The sequence below is a fragment of the Mixophyes fleayi genome, chromosome 4 (genome assembly GCF_038048845.1).
Source record: "Mixophyes fleayi isolate aMixFle1 chromosome 4, aMixFle1.hap1, whole genome shotgun sequence".
In the NCBI taxonomy this organism is placed as follows: Eukaryota; Metazoa; Chordata; class Amphibia; order Anura; family Limnodynastidae; genus Mixophyes; species Mixophyes fleayi.
In genome coordinates, this window is record NC_134405.1 from 106,046,680 (window position 1) to 106,067,876 (window position 21,197).

Below are 21,197 nucleotides of genomic sequence, written 5' to 3' on the forward strand. Positions count from 1 at the left end.
ATTTTATGGACCACAGACAGCATCTCCTGCACTGACCCCTCATTTGTTAAGAAATTCTTCACCACCAAATTTATTATGTAATGCACACACAATGTTTGCTTTCTTAACAGCAATGAGGAATCCTGAAGAGAGTCTTAGTGGGATGAGGCATATTACAATGACATTCCTGAGTTTTTTCAACATATTGACACTGGTATGTTTTTTTTTTTTAGAGAAACCAGCGTTACAGAGAGTAGCTTGCCTGTGAATGACCTGGCATAGTGTGCTAGCACTACTATGCACAAAGGATGAGGATGACGATTATGAAGCTACTGGCGGTGCTGCTACTGCTGATGGCGATACACCTACCCAGTGGGCTCTCAAAGTCATGTAGTCCTTTTATTGACCAGTACAGCTTGTCCACATATCTGTAGTTAAGTGGATAGTTAGTGCAATGACATTTTCTTAGGACTGAATTACTTTTTGTTTAACCTGATCTCAAATAATCTGCTAAAACCTGATGCACTGACGGCAGAAACTGGATGCACATTCGACTCTAACATAGCTGCCATGGATTTAGTGATCCACTGTGCAACAGGATGCTAGCTGTCATACTTTGCTTACTTTACAGACAAATGCTGTTTAAAACTATGCTTACTCTTCTTGGTCCCCTTCTGTATAGATGTATCACCCACAGCAGCAGCTGTAGCATGCAAGGATGTGTCTTGGGAATCCTGGATTGCATTAGGGGAGTATGTTTGAATTTGAGAATTGAATGCTGGACTAGATACTAATAATGAGGAGGCTGATGATGAAGGTGTTTATGGTGAAGAGTGCATCAGATGTCTATCCATCCTGCTGCTAGCTGATGCTGGGCTGCTTGCTACTATACACAATTTTCCACCTTTTGATAAATGACTTGAATAAACTCACTGTAAATGACGTAACAGGGAGGAGGTGTCTAGATGATCAACGCCCCTACCTCTACTTATTGTGGCATCACAAAGGCTACAGATGCCTTGACACGTGTTGTCTGGGTTGGGATAAATATGTTTCAAAAAACAAGAGGTGCTTCCTTTGGTCTTATGTCCTGGCATGACAATTCTTTTAGCATGGGCATGAGGTGGTACCACTGATGGCTGCCTTACTAGACACAATCATCATACCTTTATTGGCCAACCCAATTTTTTTTTTACTAGTAGAGGTTAAAAAAGTACTACTACTGCCTGGTACTGGGATGCTCCTGATCTGTAGACTAATCCATGGTTGACAAGAAGAGTAAAGGTACTTGAAGTTGGAGCTACTTGTAGCTGCCACCATACTAGGTGAACAACCAATGAGATAGAGAAAGAAGGCAATTGTACATTACAATTGCTTTGCTACTGCTCCACATTATAATTCAAATTTATACAATTTGTTCTTATTATTATTATTCTTAATATTTTATTTTTTTTTGCTGCTCACATTCAAAGAGCGATCTGATCTTTGACCACTTAGTATCAAAGATGTCACGGATACTACTTCTCAGACAATTGTATCCAGATTGAAATTTTAAAATCAAGAAATGTATTTTTGGGGGAATGTGCGGGTCAGAGGCACACAGCACCCTGCCTTTCTCCACTAAATAGTTCAGATGTCACGAATACTAACCCTTGCACAACTGCTTTCATATTGAAACACTGTGATTTTAAAAGCAAGAAATAATATTCTTTGTCCACTCCATATTAGTTTACTAATATACTATTACTATCAGTAGTCACTCTTCACTCTCTCACACCCAATTTATCAGCACACATTTCCAGCAGACTCATCAGTAAATAAACTGTTAAGATATGTGCAGTAAAATCCCAGCTATTTCAATATAAATTACATCTTTCATCCTGTCCAACCCATCTACAAGCAACTTTATGCACACAGAATTGCAGCAACGTCCTATCCACATACTATCACCTCAAAAATGCAGATGAGAACAAGGGGGACGGTTTTATACATAGAAGATATAGATCCATTATATGTGAGATACAATGTTTTACCGGAAACAACGTTTTGCCTTGTTTTCAGATCCAAGTATGGCGCAAGAAAGTCATGACTCTTTTCGACTCTGTACCGCCAAAATTTGGATCTGTCGGATATCTCTGAATCCGAACCGTTCATCTCTAGTTTGAACTGCAATCTAACATCCTGCTGCCACATATCCCATGGCTTGAAGAATAGGAAACTTGGGTTATTATATTACACAAAAGATTGGACATTGCAGATGACAAGTAGCCTGGCTAGGCAGCATCAGTACAGTACTTTGGAAAGTAAACTCATCTTGGAACTGTGACAATAGGATTTTGCTTTGGGGAAATAGAAATTCTAGGAACCTGATAATATGAACCTATTTCTGTATCTAGCCCAAGGTTACTGCAATGTTTTGCTCGTCTCAAAAATTGTGGAGTATGTTTGAGTTGTCCATGGCCTTGTTTATGAACGATACTGCAATATATCACAAACTAAACAACATTATATGAAGTTGCTATACAGTTTTGTTCTTTGCTCATAACCTATCTGCATTCACTTACCATTTCCAACTATACAACAATCACTGCACCTTTCTGAAAAAATACCGTTGCATTTCCTCAAACATGTAGGATAGTTTATTGTAATGGTATGTGCAGTCAGTTCATAGATGTATAACTCCCAAGTAGGAGCCAACATGTCCCGTCCTGCCTGCAGTGTAACATTTGTTTGTCACTAGTTGTGCGGAACATTGATAAACAATGTATTTTTTTAGGAAACAATAAGTTCTGCAAACAGCACTCCAAACACTTGCTTTTTAAAATTAGACAATTAAAAACGGACCAGCAGGTTTTCCAGCACAATCTCTTCAACCTGATAATGAGGAATCTGAAAAATATCAATGTAAACAGAGCCGGGGAGCGCTCGTGGTGTAGTATTTCCTGCCCTCTTAGATTGACCTCTGACCTGCGCCCTGTATCATCTCTGGTAACCACCTCTCAGTTGCACCTACAAGACTTCTCCTGTGCTGCTCTCCACTTATGGAATTCCTTACCATGACCAATCAGGTCTCTCACAGCCTACAAATTTTTAGACATTCTCTAAAAACCCATCTTTTTTTTAAAGCTTACCTTAACCCTGATGATACTATTCACACTAATACAGCTGTCCCAATCTCCAATCTAATCCACACTTGCTCCTCTTGTTTCAGCTGGGTCATCTTCCACTTAGAATGTAAGCTCTCTAATGAGCAGGGTCCTCTATACCCTTTGTTTTCATGTCTGCATTTATTTTATCTGCCTTATCTGTCCTTGTTTTATGCGGTGGTAGTCGTACGTGCGATGAAGAAGATATTTCCGACAACAGTTACTGCAACAGGAGAATGCCGATTGCTGTAATTCCGACACATAAGAAATACAGACTTCATGAAAAAGTGACAGAGAACAATTCCGCCAACCCTGCTATCAACGCTGACAGGAGAAAATGCCGACACTCAGATTGACGTCACTTCAAATGGTCGACAATTACATTGCCAGAATTGAGGGGGCAATGCGAGGACAACAAGCCGCATGCTGGCCAAGCACATGAAGGATTGTTTTCCAAAGATTTATTTCACACAAGAATAAAACCCCTTACAATGGGTAAATAAAAGCAGAGCTTATCTGAAACCAAGCTGGAGGCAGCAGGGTGTGTATCAACGTGTAAGGTCCGGACCTGAAGGGACGTCAGCAGACACTCCTGAGGCTTACCCAGCCAAACAGACCAGATGGGTAATGGAGATAAACGTAATAAAGGAGGCCACCCTCCCATACAAATGTATTTTTTAATTTAACTTGTACTGTGACTCTTCTTATTTTTAGCAAAACAGATTATTAATTAATTATGAGACATATCCATGCCTTTATAGATTTTTTTTTAGACACTGGTGGTATAATTTTTATGACTAGGCCTTTCCTTTTGTTGTTATTAAATGAATGAATGGTTCAAAATGAATGGTGTCCAAAGCTAATGTTCACAGAGCACCAGCTGTGTTCTGACTGCTCCCATTGGTTATTGTGTAAAACAAGCTTTTCTTAGAGCGCAACATTCACTAATGCAAAGTAGCATGAGGCATTGTTTAATCAGACAGTTAACATAATTGTCTACAATCTTGAAGCTCCGCTACCACCTATACTTTACTAACCTGTCAATTCCCCTCACAGTTATACAGAAACTAATTTTGTTTTCCACTTTAAAAAGGTGGCAGGGGAGGTGGAATGAGAGGGATATTACCAATCGGAAGTCACAATCTCTTGGTTTTCAGCCATGGCTTTGAAAACAATGGAGATGCACCAGTGCTCCTATAGGCTCCTGCCAGGGGATTGAGCACTTAAGTATCATTGTACAAATAGATGGCAGTGTAGAATTATATACCTACTGAGTCTATTACACTCCTGCCCATATAATTATTCTTTTATGTGGGGGGTGTTATCACATATAAAAAAATGGGCCACTGTGTCGGTAATAACATGCAAGTCCATTTTTCCAAGTTTTATGCTCACAAGTATTATTTTTACCACACAAGAATATCTACTGTCTGAAATAAATCCTTACAAATAGATTTATAGCAAAATATGTATATATACTTTCAATTTAAAATAATCCGGATTATGATGTGATTTAGAGGATGAACATGTGTTTATAAAAGATTTACTTTGTGGTTAACCTCAAGAATATAACTTCCTACCATTTAACTATTTGCTGTTAGAAAGGCATGAGCCAAAAGAAGAAATTAGTCACTTACTATTGTGCCAAAGGTGCTAATATTTTGGAAACTGATGTCATTCTTTCATCATCTAATCAAACAGGAAGCCAAAAACTTTTTTTTCTTTTGCTCTAGTTCTGAAAACTTACAGACAGATGTCCACCAGCTGATCCAATTCGGAGCAGCTGCATTCGTACAAGTCTTTGCAGCTCACATGGCTCTGGTTCATGAGGTCTCCCAGCAGCTGGACGGCATTGGCAGGTGCCTCATCACAAACCTTCTTAAAGGCTAGAACTCTTGCGGCCTCGCTGTAGACATGCATAGCTCGCTGGTACAGCTTGAAGGTGGATACTAGAAGGGAAGATAATGGAGGACATATTTAAAAGTAGAGTAGTAGCTAATGTCTATTAAGATTTGCAGTAATATCAGAGAAAACCATATTTCAAAAAGTGTTTTCTGCATGCAACATTAAAATGGAAGTGATTTGCTGAGAAGCCTGACAGTTGCATGACATTAAATGTATAATAACCTGCCAAATGTTATTTGACATGATCTAGACACAATTAAGCAAACTATATAACAGACGTGCATGTATGCTTACTTGTATAGAAATGTTATAGTTCTGTCTTCCCCAGCTGCCTGCTACCTCTCATATTTTCAGTCCTCTGATAAAGGGATTGTGGGGAAAGAGACACACAGTAATGGCAAGCTAGTTAAGGATGAGCTCTGCAATCAGGCTTAGTATCACCTTATAGAAAATAAAGTCCTATAATAAACAAATTAGTATTTCTATATATTTTACAATATATGAAAAATATATATAATATATAAATATACATAAATATATATATAAAATATGCTAGTATTGTACAATGCTCTCTGAACATGATAGCCATTTAATAAACCAATTACAAATGTTCCATTTAACTATTTAAAATCTGACCTGGGCTCACCAACAGCCAATAAGAAAGGTGTTTCCTATTCACTATACATGCCACAAAAAACCCTGCCACTATTTCACAATAGCCTTATAATTTCTATTTAAGCAAGATTTATCTATGCTTATATTACAATAGAGGCAGATGACCTCCCCCTTAGAAGGAAAACCATAATTACTGTTGAATTTTTTTACATGGTAAAATAAATAACCTATTCATCAAAATAATTTAGACATTTTACAAGTGTACATGAGATAAGAAATCACAGAGAGTAATATAGAACTTCATTGCTAGACTACGTGACCTATTGGTGTCTTTTGCAAACACAAGAATATAGAAGCAATTGTGGTATATACAGTACATTAAGACAATAACCTACACTTCTAAAATAGTCACACAGTATTACGAACTACTCTAGTAACACATAAACAATGAATTACATATACTTCATTTTCATTAGTCTTATCTTTGTCATGTGACACCTTCACTAATCAATCATAAACAAACAAGCATATAAAATGAAATATAGAACACATATAGAATTCTGGGAAAATAAGAATTTGTCTTTTGTTTGCTTCCCTATGATTGTTGCTCATTTCCCCACGGGTCTCCTTTTTCTCCCACGTCTCTTGTTTGCACCCACATACTATGGTTCTTGTAAATTTCCCATGTCTGCTTTTGTCTCATTTCATCCCCTACTTAGTCATGTCTATGGCTGGTATGTAATGTCCCTGTAGTCAGCATGGAGGAAGGCCACTGACTACCCATGAAAGGGCAACAAAAGATATGAGAGTTTGCACATCATTTTATTAAGGATATTGAACATGGTGTGGGTGCATCAATTGCAATATTACTAATCACTAATGAGAGAGAAAAAAATCTCTATGTTGGAGAAATTAATTTTATAAAAGGTACACTGAAAGTATTGAGGGGATATACATACTGTATAGGAGACTGTTGCATACCTGTTTCTACAGATGTATTGCATTAACAGGCTGAAAGCCTCCAGATGTAGAAACACATAATTACAACGGCAAGGGAGTGTGTATACCTTCCATAACATTTCTTATTTAGGTACTGAAAGGGTGTACTTTAGTTGCAGCCAGTTTTAGAAAAAGCAGGAGCCTTGGAGTGACAGCTGGTGAGTTGGCAAGGGCCACTGCTCATTAGCTGCAGCCTGTTTGGCCTACCAGGTTAAGTAACTACCTTTAGCTGTAGTGTATAATTAGTGCACATGCTGGTACAACCATAGGGGAGCCGACAATACCGCCCAGTCTCAGATAAACACTCTACAAAATACTAGGGTATGCACTTACTGAACAATTCTCATAATGTGTATAGTAAAATGTGAAAGCAACAATGGATGTAGTGGTAAATGAATATAAAGGTTGACAACACCTTCGGCTGAATTCTTTAGATAGGGGAATTCTCAATAAAAACTTTTATATTGTTTATATTGTTACAAGTCCTACCACTGATATTATCTGACAAAAAGATATCAAGGGGGGGAATTCAACTGTAAAAAAAATCCGGGCAAGGTGCCTCTGGAACGGCTGCGTTTTTTTTGGGTTGTTTGTTTTTTTGCAGCAGTAATGCTCATATTTGCTCGCAACCAAAAATTAGTGTTACTTTTTACCAGAGTAACCATAAAAAATTGCGTCCGTGATGTTCTGAGGAACATCCGGACAATTGAAACTGCCCCCAAATGTTTCAATGTAGGTTTTTGATATTTCATAGCACAAAACAAAATACCAAGTATTGGCTTAATTAAGGTACAACAAACAAAATCTAACAGAGGTATCAATTTTCCAAATCACCTTAAATTATAACTACACAGTCCTGTAACATTATGTATGTGACTGGTTGCATGAATAAGACACATATACTAATACAACCCACAAAAAGATATTCTTCTCACTACAAACCTGATTTATTTTCTTCATGTGCGCAAAAGTTAGTTCTTAGAAACCATATTAAGTAATCCTATATTAACCCTCTTTTGCTGAGCATATTTGGTACTTTTTGGGCTGTTCATATTACAACATCAATATCACTTAAGCAGGGGCTCCCCCCCGCTAAAGAAGTGCACCTACATAGCGGAACTGTACTATATAGGAGCTGCGGCGCTGTCAAAGAAGCGTACTGTATTGTATACAGCACCGCCGCAACGCTTCTTTGACAGCGCTGTATAGTACAGTGCTGCCGAAACAGAGTGGGCGCATACGCAGCAGCTCTCTCGCTGTTTTTATTGCGCCCCTGCTTAAGTGCAGTACGCACACACGTTAATACAGAAGACTTTGAATTTTCAAAAATACCCTTAGTTTGCTTATACCTCCTGTTACCAGAAAACAAAATCTTTGCAAAAAAATTTTTTTTTATTAAAATTGCAAGAAAGAGAACTAGAAGCAATTGTGTGTATTGTATTTTTAAAAATCACCACCAATAAAATATTTGTGGTTCTTATTTTGTCATCAGTCCACCTTTCCAAAATGGCAAAAAGCAGGATTCTACACATAGTTTTTCATAATAAAATCTTTGCTTGAAAAATGATAATGCTTATTTTATTTTAGCTATTTTGCATGAAATGCATACAAATAAAAGCAAAATATTGAAATCTCTCTCTGGTGCTGATGTAACAAGTATCATTGATTCCATCTTGCAGACAATCCCTTCTACACATTTTTATGTATCCCATTAGACCACACCAGGCTAAAAACAGGTAACTCACAAAGGCTAACCAACTTTAGAGACATGTCCAAATGTCAAGCAGACAAAACCTCTATCACTGTGGTATTCCCTTAGTGTAAAACAATTCTGGACAGAAATAAAACTATATGTAATGGAACACCTACTTAATTATGTTCTATTATCTGCTCAGTGGATGTATTGGGTATGTCACAACAACAGTTAAGAGAACCAGAGGAAGCAATAAAAACAAACACACAAAAACAAAACAATATAATATATTGTGAACAGGGCCCTCTTACCTTTCTGTCTGTATTACCCAGTCTTGTATATTACTGTGTTTGTTCTAACTGTAAAGCACTACGGAATTTGCTGCCACTATATAAATAAATGATGATGATGATGATGATGATGATGATGATGATGATGATGATGATGATGATATCTGCTGTAGCAAGAAGTATACAGCACAGATCGATACATGACTCACTGCCAACATTAACACTCCAAACCAATTGGTAAGAGGCTACATTAAAAAAAGATAATTTTTTTATGGAAATTCCATAGTATCTCCTTTGCAACATATAAAAAAAAGCCTTCCAATGTACCTCTTGGTATGATTTCTAAGATAATACCTCTCTTCTGTGTATTGAGAGATAAGGAAAAAAGCTAACAAACAAAACAAAAAAAAAAACAGTATTCCTGATTATTGATCCATTATTATGATCATTTTCTCCAATACGTTATATTTTCCTTTTTTTATTTATGCATTTGTTTTCAACTCAAATAAAAATATATATTTAAGAAAATGTAATTTCTTTTGTTTAAAAAATGAAACAGTAAGCTACAATAATATGGAGTTCCCTGTAGTATTTCAATGGTTAAAATGTTGAAAGTGGTGCCTTCCTTCACTCCAAAGAGATTAAAATAATGGATGACCATAGATTGGTCCCTAAACCATGTAGACAGGCAGCGAGCGCAGGTGAGCAGGACTGTGACAAACCAGTCAGGTGATGCTGGCCTGGCTGTTACGGGAGTATAGCTGAGGAGGGGGGGAACACATCCAGGTTGTAAAGCCTCCTGCACACACAGGGGAAGAAAGTCTTTGGGGGTAAAAGGAAATAGCTGCAGCAATCAATTATGCTGAAATGTCTTTAACAAAAATTACAGGCTGAAAGTTGAAAACACACAAAATAAGTCAGAATTGCACATGTTTCTGGTTATTCCAGCCTCCGATCACACGTGCAGTATCGGTGAAGTTACATTTTTTCTTTGAAATTAAATTACCACTGATGTATTTTAGCAAAGACTCAGAAATATTTATACTATACTTAATCAGGGAGTGACAAACAAAATGCACCATATATGCAAAAAGTGACACCTTTGTTATGTCATCCTGTTTCGGAAACTACATGGTATCATTACATTTTAGTTGGGAATGTTTTATTTGTAGCAAAACGCACATGTTTTTCCACCAACAAAATCAATATATGACACATCTGCTGAAAATGGTCTAATTTGCTCTATATAACGGTACTGACCAGGAACACATAATAACACAAGATGCTGGGGGTGTCATATAGAAGCAGAGGGAACTTTTCCTGTGACATGCCAGAAGCGCTCTCATCAGGTAGTCTCCAGTTACAATATAGTCATCACTACAATTGCCAAATAACATTGCTTGCTACATGGTGGTACAGAATAAAAGCCTTGTTGATAGCACTTTCATGCGATTTCATTCAACTGGAAAATACAACCACCAATACCAAGTTTGCTTATAAATACAGACATATATAACACTCATCTAAACTAGAAGTGTCAGCAATGGCTGGATTCTGGGTGTCAGTCCTGTAAAACTGCATCATCATCATCATTTATTTATATAGCGCCACTAATTCCGCAGCCCTGTACAGAGAACTCATTCACATCAGTCCCTGCCCCATTGGAGCTTACAGTCTAAATTCCCTAACATACATACACACACAGACAAAGAGAGAGAGACTAGGGTCAATTTGATAGCAGCCAATTAACCTACCAGTATGTTTTTGGAGTGTGGAAAGAAACCAGAGCACCCGGAGGAAACCCACGCAAACACGGGGACAACATACAAACTCCACACAGATAAGGCCATGGTTGGGAATTGAACTCATGACTCATGAGGCAGAAGTGCTAACCACTTAGCCACCATGCTGCAAACAGGAGATCATTTATTCTGTGCCTTACGTGTACTTGCAAATTAAGTAAAAGTATCAGCTTTATTGCTTTTCCTTGTCACAGGAAAGCTATTAATCTACAGTTATTACATTTTTATTGTATAGGGCATGTGGGTCTTTTTTATTTTACATTTATACCCATCTACTGTAAATATGAGGTCATACATGTACAATAATATGCTTTTGCAGGAAATTACATGGGTTTTGAAATTTGTTAATAAGCCTACGTGCAGAGTCCATCACTCGGTGAAGTGCCATTGTCTGGGCCTCTGTCCAATAATCCCTTTATCTTTTTCCTTCTTTTTAGTCTTGATATTGCATCATGATCCCTTCACAATACAATTGTTTTTGGAGGTGATTTAGTAGCTAGGGGTGGTATGACACTACGGAGTGTATAATTTGATGTCATTGGGTGGGCGTGGCAGGACAAAAATATGACCAGTCATGCAAAGGGGTAGCTGTCACAAAAGTCATTACTCATAGTCTGCACAGAAAGAACATAAATCTATGGCTAGTATATTCATTTCTCTGTGCTTATAGTGCCTTTAATAAATGTTCTAAAAAAAATAAAAATACTTTTTCCCCCAGTCTAGAAACAAGTTGCATCTCAATAGGCATACTAAGGGGCTGCAAAAATGAGTGACCACAACACAAATACCTCTTGTAAAATCATGCGCTTACACAAATGTATTAAGTGGACATGGTTTAATAAGTCAGTTGTCATTCAGAAACGGGTTGACCATATTTCACCATAAGCAGCAATTCAGCTCTTTGTACTTCCCTCTCCGAAAAAGTTATACTTTCCTGACAGGACACATTAGATATTTTAACAGCTCTAAAACCACAGGTTATCCATCCATGGTATTTTAGACACAATGATTTGCTATATTAAGAGAATGTAGAGACTAACATAATATAATATCAAAACTTTAGCTTAAAGACTCAGTTCTACTTTACTATTGTTTCAATTAGAATGTGATACAAAAAAAAAAAAAAAAGAGTCGATTTGAAAATGTGCATCCATTTAAGATGTATGTAGACTTGCGTGAGAGATTTCCATAGCTCACACACTCTTGTAAATCACCATTGAACAGTAGTAACCCAAAGAATGAAGCACAAACACGTCTGTTTTCAATTTCATTGTGAAAGCTCTGCCAATAACTGTGACTGATTCCTAGACCACCCTTTGGTAAAACAATTCAGCGCTGGCCAGATTACCTTAAAAAACTTTATGGTTCTCTCAGCTCGGCACGTTATATATTGGCAAAGGGCATGGTTCTTTAACAGCAACCAGAAGATCACAAAGTCTTTTGTAATCTTTAAAAAACAGCATGCTCAAGATATCCAAAATTAAGTGGCTGGCCTTGATTAAAAGAAAGAAAATCTGTATGTTATAGTACAACAAGATTTAAAGTTGGTGATTCCCATCTTGATGAAATAATTTTTAAGGGTAGACTAGAGCTGAGGGTGGACAATATCTAAGGGTGCAGAAGGAAATCAGAACAGAGTGTAACAAGCTGTAATTATTTTGTTGCATTTATCTCACTATTGTTTACTGAACAGGGTGTGTGCTACATTAGTAAATGTGGACAGTTACAGCACATTGTTGTGCACATTGTATTATTTATAGTTTATAATAGTTAACATATTTCTTCTATGCACATGAGAAAACACATACAAATATGTCACTAATGGGATATGGTCAAACACTTGGATGCACTGTGTATGCTTCACTTGGGGGGATAGGGGGAGTAATCATGATGCAGATCTGAAGGTTTCAGCAATCCGTGCTTTATGTTAGCAGGGAAACTGCACTAAAATTCTATGGCATTAAAAAAAGATTAACAGTTCTCTGGTGAAAGTACACATTTTTACCACAAAGAAACACCTTGCTGGGAAAAAAAAGAGGTACATTTTAAATTTACATAATTTTCTCCAAATTTACATTTATGGAAGAAAAAATCCTTCATTGAGGACTGAACCCTGAATTTCCCAATCTCTAATGTCAACCATTTTGGTTTGTCAGAGCAAAGGTTATATAAATATCAGTGCTCCAATGATGGTAAGGCTTTAGGAATACATTATAATTAATCACTGTCAATGGCTGCTGTGTACTACTTAGCTATAGGGTGATCTAGGCATCTGGGGCTTCAAACTTTGTGGAAACAGAGGCAAATCACTGAGCTGTGGACTTGTACATGAAGAGCACAACAGAGCAAGAGAAAGGAGAAGGGAAAAGAGCAGGGTGATTAAAAATCAAAAGAAGAAGGGTTAAAGGTGGATGGAAGATAAGGGAAGAAAGTGGACAAAAAAAAGTGACTAAGTTAAGAAGAAGAAAATAAGTGAAACAATAGATGTACTTGTATAAAATGAGGAGAGCTTTAAATATGAGATTTGTGTACTATGGTCAGAGCTAGCAGTAAGTTGTGCTGATGATGCACTATGGAAATGAAGGATTTTGTGAGAGGATAGAGTTCTCAATTTTGTGGAGAAGAGAAACGGTGTATGTTTCTGAAAGTGAAGCAACACTGAACAAAAGATCATTTTAGTTTAATACTATTTTCTTTACAAATACCGCCAAAGATTTTTTAGTAGTTTTCTTTGTAAACTGCTGGTTTGCCATGTCAGATTATAGCAATTACATAAATCATGTACAATTGTTTTAATGTCTTAATCCAATGCCAGTAAAGAACACTATAGTGAATCTCAGCATTTACTATATTGTACTTTAAATGTTTCATTTTCATAAATTTTTATGTTTCATAAGAAGGATTATTTAAAATACATTCTTAGACTTACCATTCTGTGTGTTTTGACTTAAAATTGAGGCACGAAGTTCCTCTAAGGTTATTCCCAAAGACTCACAAATTTCTTCTCGTGTGTATGGTTCAGGATGGAGGACCTCCTCAACAACCGTCAAAATATCTTCCAAGCTAACACCAAGCGTGTTCTGGAGATCTCCTAGCTTCATCAAGTTCTTCCATTCCAGCCCTTTGGATTTTGCTAGAACCTATAATAAAAGACTGGTTATTTTTTATATGAACTCTCCAGTATGCAATCATACAAAGCAAATAAAACGCCTTATTGCCATTTATTGAAATCATGTTGACATTGTACTGGACTTGTCTTTTAGTTATAAATATAATATATACTAAATGAAAGTGTAATAGCCAAACTAAAGATTAATTATCAGCTAGCTTATTTTTCACATATCGTACACACAGGTGCGCGCTGGCAGATTTCAGCCCCAAGTCACTAGGGTTAAATGCATTTAGGAGCAAAATGTGTACTACACTGTAACTCTCACTTGTTCTATAAAAGCTAATTGTTGATTGGTTCTGTGGTTCTTTCAGTGTTGGTAAATGAGCCCTACTCAAATTGGGTTCTTAAACAGAGATATTTTTGACATATACTGGGAGGACACATGATGAAAGTTCCAAGCCAGCACAGGCTAAGACTTAGATATATTCAAGATTTTAAAGTGTAAATGATAGATAATAATTCTATCACTACATTTACATACAGTTATTTCTGTTTTATGTAGCTCTGTTTGAGAGATAAAAAACAAAGTATATTCCTTCCTAAAGAACTGTTAAGTGTAATAGTTTTGGCAGAATGCATAAAAAAAAAGTATTCAGACAAGAGGATTTTTAATAGTCAATGTAAATTTACTTCTGTGTTTTCTCTACATATGATCAGATTATAACCTGTTTATCGCTAGTTTTATGATTTATAAAGTTTTGATTGCAGGGTATATACACAGCATTGTATGATGACTCGCTATCCAGCGCTGTGGAATTTGTTGTGCCGCATAAATAAACATTGATCATAGTGATGATGAAAAACACCATGGGGTAAATGTATCAAGCTGAGAGTTTTCCGGTGGGTTTGAAAAACCAATCAGATTCTAGTTTTCATTTATTTAGTAATTTCTACAAAATGACAGTTAGAATCTGATTGGTTGCTATAGGCAACATCCCCACTTTTTCAAACCCGCAGCTTAGTAAATCTAGCTCTAGATGTCATTTTGTAGAATGTACTAAATAAATTTTAACAAGAATCTGATTGGTTGCTATAGGCAACATCTCTTTTTCAAACCCTCAGTTTAGTAAATATAACCCCAAGTCTTAACTAGTAGGTAGTGACTCTGGTTTTATTTCCTATTTTATTTATTAAACTTATTTGTTTAATTTATTATATGTCTTGTCATTAACTTTTTTGTAACTAAGCCTTGGAAACATTTTTCGGATTAACATATATTTAATCTAGCATTTTCTCCGTTATTCTTTGTGAATTTACAAAGCCCAGGGAAGCGCATGCTAAATCTGTATTTGATTTAAGTGTGAAACATTAATAACTGGTTTTGGGGAACGTAAGGACACCATAATAAATCCTTTGTGGTGGCAGAAAAGGTGTATTCATTGCTAAGTGACTAAGGTGATGCTAGTCACTGCCAGCTGTTCATATTGCTGTATCTGGGACAGGCTGGGCGTTCGTGAACGACAGCTGTACCATTTGAAATAATTTTATGGTTTTTGTAAACACATTTCAGCCATAAACCTGGTCTGATGGAATATAATCATAAATTATATGGTTATGATGTAACCAGGCTACATGTCTGACAATTCTGAAATAAATATTAATCTGTTCTCCACCTCCCCCTCTTTCTGTTTAGCAGGGGTATTTTAAAGAAGTCAGGAATATTTATTATTTATTGGGTCAGTTTACAACCTGTGAAGAACATTCATGTTAATTCTGACCAGTAAAGTAAAGCATAAACAATTTTCATGTAGAAAATTTCTTTAGGGAAATTATATATAGTTGAGAGAAAATAGATAAAGTATATATTGTCTTCAGAGCAGGTTTGTCTGAGCAGAAGATAAAATAATGTTAAAAGTTAACAAATTACTATTACTGTAAAAACCTGACCATCTGAAAATATACTGTAGTTGACTTGTAGATGTGAGAGTTATTTCAAGATCCATTGATGGAGACATACGATTGCCATGTGTTTGTTCACAAGCTGGGCAAGGTGTTGTGTAACGCTCTCTCTGGCATCATTATTCACACCTCCCATTGTCTGAATGTGTGAGCCCAGCACTAGGACCCAGAGGAGACACACCAGGAACAGTTGCTTAGCAACATAACAGTGGTATGAGCTGCGGAGAAGTGGCAGTGAAAGAATGACAGCCAGGTATCAGGGAGAAGGGGCAGTGAGGACACAGCAAGTATGTGTTATTGCCCAAGGGATAAGGCTCCCACAGAGGATGGATGATAACTGTGTTGGAGTGAGAAAGGAGATGCACATATATATTTTAGTCTTATTTGCAACTCAAGTATCATGCTGGAGTGAAGGGGAGTGTAAATAAAGAGTTTATTTTTATAGAGATGGTCTGGCACCCAAATCATTGAGACATCTGTTTGCACAGCACCCTAAGTCAGTGCACCTGTGTCCCAACACCTAAAGGGACATTGCAAAAAACCTGTATGTGCGGGGACACTCAGTTCATTTATACCCAAGCCAGAGAGCTAGCCAAGGCAGAGGAAAGTGCAAGTGAGGAAGTGCATTACCCACCTATGCATCCCGGTACCACACAACAAGATGCTATTCACTTTAATCCTAACAGCTGGATCATGACCTTTTGGATGAGGAGAGGATCAATGTAAGGCAGAGGAATAACCAACAAACTAAATAAAAAGCCTTTCCAATATTACTGGATAATATGGAAATGACTACATGTTAACTGGGCATAGTAAATCAAAATAGCATTTTTAGGAAGTTGGCCTGGACTTCTTGAATATGAACCCCACCTGTTAGGTCTATTTCATTTAAGTGCATTTTCTGCATCTGACATCAACTCATCCTAAGATATGTGCCACACAGGAAACCACATCACTCTATTGCAACATTGTGGTGAGTAATTTACCTATGAGTAAAATCAATTGGGATTATATACTGCAAGTAAACTTACATTTGTACATTATTGTATTGTCAACATTGCTCTTAAACTTTAATTTTTAATATTTATTTAAAAAAACAAAAACAAACAAGCTGAATTTCTCAGAAATAGAGCATTCTGCATCTGAGTCATGTCTGAATTAAGAGAAGCTGTTGCCCTCTTGTATGGCATTTTTATTCAGCCTTAATATGTGTAATATTCAATGCATCTCACAAACATTTGATTTATTCCTTTGTATGTAACAGGCACATTTGATATCTCAGAGGCAGCTATTATTGTTAACCACCCAGAGCCACTCTCACAAAAGCGACTTAACAGCATTCAAATAGATGAGAAGGCTAGGTTTAAATGGATAAGGACTGATTGCAGAGATGTGGGATTGGGTTGATTCCAATCCGATGCCTACTGGCAAGTTGCAGCAAAGATTACATGTCATATTAGCTTATTTTAATGGCTTGTGGCTGATGAAAATCCCAGTGCTAGGAGAAAGAATCTGGGAGAGAGAGGGATATCTAACTGTAAGATTAATTATAATAGAGTCTTTTGGACTAGATTTGGTTCCAAAAGTCCTGAAATCTGGAGCAAAGCCACCAAATGTGGAGGGATGAGCCATCTAAAGAACATCCTCTCCAGCAGGTACTTGAAGCATCTGGTGATTTCATGTAGCCTCATGGGCACATGAAACCAGCGCTACAAGATAATATGTATTTTCTTTGATTTTCACAAGGTTTTAACAAGAAACCGAGTTCTCACCAATTTCTTGCCAATCTTCATCATCTAAAGTTTCTCCTAGATCAGCCCCCCACACTCTCTCATGAGCTTCCTTCGGGGTGGGCCCAAAGGGTTTAAGCTCAGCATATAAAGTAGAGACCAGACATTTTGTCAAAGCCTGCCTCAGGCAGAGGGACTCGAACATGGATAAAGGCCTGAAGGTCAATTGATCCATATTTGTTGTACAAATAGAATAGAGAAAAAGGGTGTAATTGGGGCACTCCAAAGAGATAATTTAAAATGTAACCTTTATTGGTATACAGTAAATAAGGGTAGAAAAATGAGCGAAATAAAAGAACAATTAGTAACATACAGTGATACAATACAAGTTTAAAATGCAAACTATGTTTGCAAGAGCTCCTACACTCAATTAGCAACACTCAGCTATATGCACAAAAACTTGAATAAGTTTAAAGTGCCACTATGGTCATAATAAACCTGTAATAAAGCAGGTGTACTCCTGCATATAAATGGTCTGGATGTAAGAAAAGACCTCCAAAAATACGATCTATAAGTAGTGCCAAAATCCTTAGCCAAGTAGTAATATGGAGCGCTAAGGATAACTGTCTCAATTGTAATGAGAAACTGGCACTGCAAATAGCAAACAATTGCCACAAGTATAGTGAGGTCAGGCAATAATTATCCTCTGATCGCGGGATTATGTGATAGGTTCCCTGCCTATAGTAACTGGGGAGCGATCAGAGGAATAAAGATCCAGATTAACCTAACGCAGGAGATGGATGTAGGAGCCCTGAAACGCCAACGCGCGTTTCGCTGGGCTGCTTTTTCAAGGCTGAATACGGGGAGCAAATGACAGCTCTTATATAGTGCTGGTTTATAGGTGTGTTAGGTCATGTGATGATCTGTACCAATCAAAGGATAGGTGTTTGTAGATCTATCACGTGTGATATTCAAAGCCAAACAGAGTGTTATAAAGTATTGATTGACATGAGAATTGACCAATGAAATGAATGACATCTCGTAATTCTAATATTTACAATTTCTAATAGTTGCTGATATACAAAACAAATGCTAATCGGTAATGGTCCTTCACAAATGCTATGGGATTCTGGAGATTAGGTGTATAGTAAGAATTTGTGTTCAGACTTTCTGACTCGAATACCCACAATCAAATGATTAGGATACATTTTCGCATGGAAGAGCTCCATTAGTAGTGCAAAAGTCAATGGAGAGAGCCGTTGCAGATAACGAATGAAGAGTAGGTCATCCGGTTAGCCGATACCGTTGGTTTGGGGAAACAATACAGTACAGAAATGCCAGCTAAAAATTTCCCAGCAAACACCATGGATGTCAGCATTTTAAACATGAAGGTCCAAGACAAACGATCAAATGCCTTCTCAGCACCTAGCACCAAGACCAGCGAGGATCATTTGAGAACATGTATAGAGTGAATCAGGTTAACAACTCTTGTTATCAGGGGCTTGTCTAGGGCAAATTAACCTGGTTGGGATGAACCAAAGCAGGGAGTAGAAGGTTTAACCTCTTTGCTAACATTTTTACAGGTCTTTGATTTGAGCGAAGGATCCCGACCTGGTTTAGGCAATACAACAATACTGGCCCAGGATCGGCAGGATCAAAAGCTGCACCCTCAATGATTTGAATAAAGACATTTTTATTTTCTCAGTCAGATTAAGGGCCCTCTTTTGCCTTAACCTGCTAGCAAGATGTGGTCAGCCTTATTGGCTTTGTCATAAAATCTCTGCTGTAGTGTTGGCTGCCGTACATGAAACCAGGTTGTTTACTTGGCCCTAGGGTTGTTAATTTGAGATTGGGGGGATTTAGAGGAAAACACTTTATGCTGCGATAAGAGTGTGGCAATTTGTCCCTCTAAAGTGCTAATTTCTTTGGCTACTAATTTTTTGACTGCACTAGAAATACTTAAGAATCGACCCCTAAAAGTGGCTTTATGAGCCTCCCACATGACCCTGGTGCAACACTATAAAAAAAACTAAGTTAAAAAAATTAAGTAATGGCAAGTTTGATCTCTTGGGAGCCAGATTAGACCAGGAAATGGGAATTATTTAGTCGCCATCCATTGCAGTTTTATTTTTGGGTATAAACGTTTAAAACTATTGTGTACTAACTCTCTTTTACTGTGCAGACCTCTTGAACCCATGAAACATGGGTAAATGGAGGGACCACAGTGAAGCACACTATAGGTTTTTTATATATGTAAGAGACTTACCTGGTCCTCGCTCCTGTTCCTGATCTCAGCCGCCACTCTGCTTGTCCGGGTGTGCGGCTGAAGTCATGTGAAAGAGGGACGGGGAATTTGAATTTCATTCTCCTATATCTTGAACACTCTGACACACTGCCTGTGTCAGAACAACAAGTTACCACTTGTCGTCTGGCTCTCCCTGTGTACACTGTGCTGCTTTTTCATGTTTCCGTGTGTATTACCTTTTTGGCTTGTTAGACCTCTGTGTCTGGATCTTCTGCTGCCTGTTTACCGATGTAGCCGACCCGACTATCCATATTAACTACTCTGCAGCCTGTGCTCCTGTGTATCCAACCCGGCTAACCATACTGACTACTCTCCTGCCTGTGCTCCTGAGTATCAGACTTGGCTATTCATACTGACCACTCAGCTATCTGAACTCTAGTGTATCCGACCCTGCGACTCTTCTGTGTGTGGTGATTCTTCAGTGTAACCGACCCAGTGTTTCACTGATTACGGCTTAGGATTCTTCTGTGTGTGTTGTACCTCTTCAGCTAACTAATCCTGCTTTGCCTCATTGTACTACGTCTCCGCTAGAGAGACTGCTCTCCCTGATTCTGCCGGATCTCTTAGCTACCATCCATCACCTATTTCGTCAGTGGGCTAACCTAAGGGCCGCCTAGGCAGCAAAATCCATCCCGCCTTGCGACAGTTCTTGGTAAATACCTGGGGGTTTGTTAGGCTCCGCGTCTTGGGAAGGCCAGTACTAACACTGACTGATAGAAATCTCCTGTGAGACGTAACAGTGTGATCTGACCCCTACTTTGATGGACGGATCCGCTAACCCCACAGCCACGGAGCTTTTGGAACATCTTGATGCTCAGGTGGAGGAACAAGAGAAGAATCAGGCCTAGCTACTACAATTGCTATAGGGTCTTTCTACTCGACTAGATACTCTTCAGAATATTCTATTCTCACAAGCAGCTACGCCATCTTCTCCTCCTTCTTCTCCTGCACAATGTCTGGTAGCATCTGCACCGTCAACTTCTCAGCTTCGGATCCCAAATTCTCCTAAATTCAACGGAGATTCTAAAGCCGGACGTGTTTTTTTAAACCGATGCCCATTCAATTTGAGTTACAGCTAGAAAATGTTTATACGGAGAAAACTATTGCCACCATTGAGAGAATCTTATGCAGTCCATAAAGCAACACATTTTCAAAATAAGTAACAGGAAGGTAGTTTAGATAAAAGTCGAAAATACATGAAAAAAATCGTATATATACACTATTTCTACCAATTGCAAACAAGAGCTTGGGCTGAAGATTTAAAGTAGACATATTTTTATTAACTTATTGCATATGTAAACATTTTCTTAATTACCAAAGGGCACAAAATACATTTTGTAATAATTGAGCCTTAGTCTATAACCAGTAAGACATCTCTAACCATCTTGAACCCATGTTAGCAAACACATGGTGGTATCATTATTATAGTGTTTAGTGCAAACATCTTGAGGACAGAACATCAGACAACATTAAAACTCTCCTCAAAGACACATGTGCTCGACAAGTGACTGGTCGTAGTTTCTCAAACTGTTTTTGTTTCTTAAGGATCATATGTTTACATTATTTAAATGCCATGGTTTTTATTATCTCTATGAAATGTTAATGATTAATGATTTAATAATGACTTTAGAGCACTATTTTCTCTATTGTTTTCTTCGGCTT

General features: G+C 37.6%; 1 protein-coding gene across 1 annotated transcript in view; it reads right to left on the bottom strand.

Annotated features, from left to right (window-relative positions):
• The window catches only part of GALK2 (galactokinase 2), a 124,375-nt gene that overhangs the window by 11,372 nt on the left and 91,806 nt on the right, over window positions 1-21,197 (bottom strand). Inside the window, exons 8-9 of the mRNA XM_075207964.1 lie at window positions 13,359-13,569; window positions 4,873-5,074 (exon numbers count right to left, since the gene is read on the bottom strand). Of these exons, the coding sequence (XP_075064065.1) occupies window positions 4,873-5,074; window positions 13,359-13,569 (413 nt within the window). The remainder of the gene's footprint in view (window positions 1-4,872; window positions 5,075-13,358; window positions 13,570-21,197) is intronic.